Below are 6,954 nucleotides of genomic sequence, written 5' to 3'. Positions count from 1 at the left end.
AAACAACAAAGGAGATCCTTAGTTTTAGGGGCTGGGGATTTAGCTCAGCGGCAAAAAGCGCCTGCCTGGCAAGCGCAAGGTCGTGAGTTCGCTTCCCGATATGGGAGAAAAAAAAAAACAAAAAAAATGCAATACAAAAACAAAGAGCAAAATAAATTATGTGTAATAAGAAGTACAGACATCTTTTCAAAGTGGGAAAAGATCACGAAATGGAAGAAGCAGAGAAAGAGAAGAGAGGTGTAAAAAGAATTAAAATGTGTTATGTGCATGGACCAACTTATACTAAAAGTAGTAATTATGCACTGCAAAGACGTACTAATAAATTCAAATATTAAAAAAGAAATGTAAGAGAGGTACTTGTAGCAAGAGACTTTCAATGAAATAGTCAAGAAGACTTAGACAATATCATTAAAATTATGATATATGTCATTAACTGAATGTATTTTTGTTTAGTTTTTGTACTGCAGATGGAATCCAAGACCTTTCGCTGAACTACAACCAGGGCCTTCTTTTTCTTTCAGATTTTGAGGCAATACCCTGCTGAACTGCAAAATTACTCAGGCTGAATTTGATCGTGCAACTCTCCCAGAGTACTGAGATTGCAGTGGTGTTCCACCACACCCAGCTTATTAGCTGTGCTTAAAATAGAAAATGTAAAGAGGTACCACTAAAACATATTTGAATTATTGTTGTTATGATCCATGATTAAAAATTTACATTGGATATCATGGTCAAATAGCTTTGAAATGCACAAACTTCTCAGAACATTATTTTTTCAAAACATTATCTCTCTCACTATGTTTGTAGCTCTTTATGTAATGTTCATGGATGATACAAACTTTAGAATCCTTTAAGCTCAAATTAGCACGTCAGGAGCAAGCACACCCTTAATTTCCCTGAAATTTGCAAGTTGTAAAACTTATTTTCCTCCAGATTTCTTGTTTAAGGTTCTAAACTTCTACACAGTGACTCATGTAAGTTATTGAACTATTCTGAAATAGTCTGAAAGAGTAAAGGGAAATAACCTGGTAAGCATATTTAAGAACCATGAAAAGATTTGTGACTAGAGTAATGCTGGTTTACAATAGTGTAAGAGAAAAATTTCACAATTTAGACTTTACTTATTAATATATTTGAGACTGCCTTTAAACTTATGTACCTGTGTGTGAAAAGAAATCTATGTAAATATAAATACAAATTATAACATAATGTGCATTGGAAAACTTGTACAAATATATAATGATATGAAGTGTATAGATAACATATATATTTGAGCAGTATTTTTTTTTCCAGGACCCAAACTCAGGACCTTGCGCTTGCCAAGCAGGTACTTGAGCAGTATTTTAAAGTAGTCATAATGAGGTCAAATTTCAATATTCAATAATAAAGAAGAATGAAAGCTTGTAAATTACTAGATGTTACAGGAGACCAAAATTATAACAATTGTGTTTTCCAAACTTGAGGGAAAATGACAATGTGTGCTGTACAATCCTGAAAGAGTTCATGCAATATTTTTAGTAAAAAATAGAGATTTTTAAAACAATTTCAATTTTAAGTGCATGAAATATCATTTCTGAAAACACTTTATTTGATAACATTAATTTGAGGTCGAGTGAAAATGCAGCAGGTAGATATTTTGTTACATATACTTGAGGGATGGTGGTAGGAATATAATTCAGTTTCTTCATTTTTAGTGGAGATATTTGTTAGGATTTTTCCTTCAATGACCAGAACATGAACACTAATGGATTTTGCTAATTTATATCAAGCATGAAATCTGTGTGAAGCATGAAAAAGATGGTGATATTGCTGTCCACTCCGTAGAGATCTTATTGGAATTCTTAAGTTTCCAGAAAAGCCACTTTTCATAGATTTTACAGAATGTAACTGTGAATGCTATTAAAGAATGAATATAAACAAATTGCCTGCTTACTACACTTTTCCATCTATGATTACTTTCAGATTTCCTAGAGTAAACTCTCTATATACTGCATAAAATAAATCCAACAGCTATGTTTTTTTTTTGTTTTTTTTTTTTTTTTGGTTTTTGGTTTTTCTCCGGTACCAGGAACCGAACTCACAACCTTGCGCTTGCCAGGCAGGCGCTTTTGCCGCTGAGCTAAATCCCCAGCCCCAATCCAACAGCTATGGTATCTGTGTACTGAGGTGTACTGTCACTTAAACTTTCAAAGTTTACCATTGGTGGTATACTCTTACCATTTTGGCAAAATCTTACATGAATTCTTACTCGTAATAGCTAATCGGTATTTTGCAAGTGTATGCTTGTGTGTATAAGGGCAAAATATAACTGAATTTTCTAGACATCTGTTTTTCATGAAAATCATTGGCTTCCTTGCCTTAGAAGATAATACCTTAATTGTGGTTTCCTACTCTTTTTATTTCTCTTTGCTTCACTATCACTAGGGTAATTTAAAGATTGCTTTTACAATAAAAGAGAACCAGAAAATGTTATCAACCTTGCAAGAGTCTTAATATAGTCATTGTAAAGGAATAGAAAAATCACAGCAAAGTAATTGCAAAATACAACTAAGAGAAATGTAAAGCTGATATAAGTTAAAGAAAACATAGAGAGAGAAAATATCAAAACCATTTAGAAACCAAAAAGACCAATGGTTAAACATAAAAGACATATAAGGAGAATTTTGCCTTTAGGAAACACAGTTTTTTGATGAGTGATTTATTTATGTAGCTATTTCTAAGATTAACAATGTCTATTCTTACTTAAGAACTTAAAATAATGTCAGAAATATCAAATAAAAATCAATTGATCTGAGAAAATAAGTAACTTTATAAAACCTGACTTTTGGTTTTATATGTATCTGATTATTCTCTTTTGCCTATGTTTATTTATTGGAAAAAAATTCAATGTTATCTGTTTTAAAATTTATTAAACAAAGTTAAGGTCTTATACTAATCAACATGTGGCTTTAAAAAATTTCGATCATCCAAATGTTCACAGATTCACAGTGTTTGCAATACTTTCAATGTCTTTTACATTAAGTATATTAAACATTTTGTACAACAGAATTAACTTTTAAATATTTTCTATAATTTAGTAGAGAGAAAAATGTTTTCCTGTTTCTTGAACTTGTAAGTACTAAATTCTAATAAGATTTGGAATATAATATAACAAATGTATACATGCTGGAATGATATTTCTAACTATCAAGCGGTTGATGCAGGGTTGAAGTAGAAGTAATTTTCAAGGAGTTGCAAAGATCACAGTTGAAGGCTTTTAAAGGTTAAAGTTGTGCTTGGAAAGGAGATCAAAATAAAAGTGGTAAATAAATCCTTAAACTGTAACATAGTTATTAAAATTAATTGTACTATTATCCGATTTTAAATTATCTAGTTATGCAACTTAGTATTTCTATGATTTCTACATTTTACTTAACTGTACTTTCTTCATTATTAGAAAAAAACCTGGATCCCATAAACATCTAACAGCAACTCTAAAGTTTTAAGAGTATACACAATTTTTCCGTGTGAATGCCATTATAAAAAAGGTCATAATTTTCCTACAAGATGCTGACACACGCTCTTTTGCACACAGACCAGACTTTGATTTGTCATTTTCAGAAGTTAGAAAATATATATCTATTCAAGCATATTGTCATTTAAAAGCGAACATTTGGGGCTGAGGATTTAGCTCAGCGGCACAGTGCCTGCCCAGCAAGCTCAAGGTTGAACGTTCGATTCCCAGTACTGGAAAAAAAAAAAAAAAAAAAAAAGCAAACATTTTCCTACATTTTTAATCTATAACAAAAAAGTTCTTTTCAGAACTCTTCTCATTACTTTTCTTCACTTTTTCTCGTTTTCATGCTTAGTATGATGCTTTGCTTGCTGTTTTTACTTAGCATATCCAAATCCTACATTTCTTTAACACATAATATCCAAACTGACCTTCCTCAAAAATTTTGGTCTGCATAATAATACTTCAAACAATTCTGTTGCTCTCTGTATATGTTTTATGTTTCACTTATTAATGCCAGTTGGATTTCTCCCTAATGGCTCTAAATGTTAAGTGCACTGATTATTTGAAATTTCTTTGCTTAGGTACATAAATTTTTTGGAATTTAGTTTTAAATTCTTCAGTCATATTTTGATAGGTAATAACACATCTACATTCACTGAACTACTCAATAGACATTGTATAATATTATATATACAGAAAATATTCAATAATTATTGTGTATTTTTCCTAAAACAAAATAGTGGAATTATTCTATTGTACACTCAAGTGTAATTAAAGTTTAATGAATTAAATTGGAAGTTTATGAAAGAAATATTCCTCAAGTAAATTCAATTTTATTAAAAGTGCTTGCTACAGAAATTCAAAGAGGGTCAACAGGAAGAACGAATTCCAGTGCTTTGGGTCATTATGATATGACAGTGTAGGTGCACCCGTTACACGAAATGTGCCATTCAGGTGAGGAATATTTATAATGGGAAATCTACTTGTGTGTTATGAGTATCTTGGAGATATCCATATTGTCAGATATTTTTGCTCTGTTTAACGATTGATATAGAATTCCTGAAATACTATAAAAATGGAAATATAATTTAATTATATGAAATTTAAACACTTTCAAATAAATTGTAAGAGCTCTGTTTGTGAGGTAAACTATTAATAAGATTAAACAATACAATTTTTATTTGTTGTTTAAAATTCTTACATCTGGTAAATCTGACCAGTATAAATGCAATAAAATGTGTGTTTAATATATTTAGATTTAAAGAAATACTTCATATTAACTACTGCTTCTGATGCATAACAACTTTCCTTTTAGAATGAAAGAAAGTTGACGTATGAGTTGGAAAAATTTCTTCAAAATAAAAATGTGAAACATTGAAGGTTAATGCATCAATCAGCTAGTTTAGTTTCTAGAATCTTTACTGTCAAGAATCAAGTATAAAATCATTTATGGTTCCTGCAAAAATGCTTTGTATATATTACATGTTTTCACCATATTTAATTTATTTGTATAGCTATATTTGAACCACCAGAAAAAGTTACTAATATAAACTGTAAATTATATATGAAACTTACATGCTTTGTGAAATTTTTGTTTAACATCATGAACAGTAGATGATTGTGTCACCTGAAAAAAGATGAGAGACATAGGAGGAACTATAAGCCAAATGTTAATGATTTTATTCTCTGTTTTATGAAGAATATATTACTATATTTATAAAACATAGAAATGTTACAAAATAGGCATATTTTTGGTTAGCTTCTACTTAATATTATTTTTATGAAATTGACACATTATAATTAAAATAATTTGAAATATGCTTCATATATAGCAAAAATGGTACTATTATGTAAGTTCAACCAAGTTTCTATTTGTAAAATATATATATTGAATTTTTTCTGTCCATATATTTAGCTTCATTTAACAAAACTCATTAGACAATTAATGAAAAGTGTGACTTAATGCACAGCAAAAAGAAAGGATGTGTGTCAAGATGCCTGAGGGAAAACTTGAATGCTCTAGGCATTACAAGGGAAGTTTACTTCAGAATATCAAGACATGAAAATCCTCTACGGAAACTCCACCATTATGTTATTAATACACCGTAAACATATTCTAAAGGTCCATTAAATTACGTACAAAATGTATTATTCGTTGCATTCTTTATGTACATAAGACAGTTTTTTCAAACTTTTCATTATCAGCTACTAAATATGCTGTTTCTAAATTAGAAAAAAATGAGTAAAAGTGTTTTATTGATATACATTATAAAAATACTGAGGATGATAGCTCTAGTAAAGCACCTCAAATCTTCATAATCCTCCTTGACTTTTCACTAAGTTTGCAAACTGAAATTCCACTCCACATTTTAGCCCTCCCCATTGTTTATGAAAAACCCAGTGCATAACAATCATTTCAGAAAATGTATTTCCTTCCCCTGAATAGATATAGATTATTGATGAAATATATGACGAACATGTGTATATGTTTTATTTATAATTTTAGTTAAATAAAAATTTCTTATGACTATTTAAATGGAAAATATTTTAAAAATACACAAAAAGCTTATAACATAATATTTTTCCAGGAAATTTTCAAAATTATCTTACTATATATAATTTTTAATATTCTAAATTCTAAAAAGAATACATTTATTTTCAAACTCTCTTTAAAGAAACTGTGACCAATGATGAATTTACATATTACATGTATATTATCAGATATTATATTTCATTCATGTTAAAATTGTAAGATATAAGCCCTGGAAAATGCTATTCATTTTCATTTGTGTTTTGCTATACAAAAATGATTTTACTTCAAAGCATTATGTGAGTATGAAAATTTTAAATATTTTTAAATTTTTATAAATTTTGACATATTTGTATTATAGACATTATGAAATATATATGAAATATTTATAAATTTTGAGTAAATGATATGATAGCTATTCTTTGAAAAGTTTCAAGAGCAAATATATATATAGATATAGAGATATAGAGATATATACATATATGTATATATACACATATATACATTTTTTTTTTCCGCAGTACTTCACACTCACGACCTTACACTTGCCAGGTAGGCACTTGAGCTGCTGAGCTCTTTTCTCAGTCCCTAAGAGAGCAAATATATTTACACTTGTGAATATTATATTTCATTTGAGTTTTGATTACTAACCTTGAAAACTTACATCAATTACCTAAGTATGGTTTGTTTCAATGTTGTTCATTGTTTTCTTTCAATATTACTTACATATTTAGCACTTTTATATGTTGATTCCTGCCCTAAAATTCCTCTGTGTTTTACCCTATTATGCCCCCACACACACACACCTCATACCAACCACTAATTAGTCTCCGTTAGTGTTGCTTCTTCCAGAAAATGAGATCGTAGCACATTACAGTAGCTAGCTATTTTATATTGGATTTTCTTTTTTTTTTTTTTTTTTTTTTTT

General features: G+C 29.2%; 1 protein-coding gene across 1 annotated transcript in view; it reads right to left on the bottom strand.

Moving 5' to 3' along the window:
- Positions 1-6,954, bottom strand: part of Tecrl (trans-2,3-enoyl-CoA reductase-like) — a 114,040-nt gene that overhangs the window by 76,456 nt on the left and 30,630 nt on the right. The window contains exon 2 of the mRNA XM_005392848.1: positions 5,072-5,123. Coding sequence (XP_005392905.1) covers positions 5,072-5,123 — 52 coding nt within the window. The remainder of the gene's footprint in view (positions 1-5,071; positions 5,124-6,954) is intronic.

Source organism: Chinchilla lanigera, unplaced genomic scaffold (genome assembly GCF_000276665.1).
Source record: "Chinchilla lanigera isolate Chin_1 unplaced genomic scaffold, ChiLan1.0 scaffold00046, whole genome shotgun sequence".
Taxonomy (NCBI): Eukaryota; Metazoa; Chordata; class Mammalia; order Rodentia; family Chinchillidae; genus Chinchilla; species Chinchilla lanigera.
Note: the sequence above shows the minus strand (reverse complement) of the source record. Positions and strands in the feature narration are given on the sequence as shown.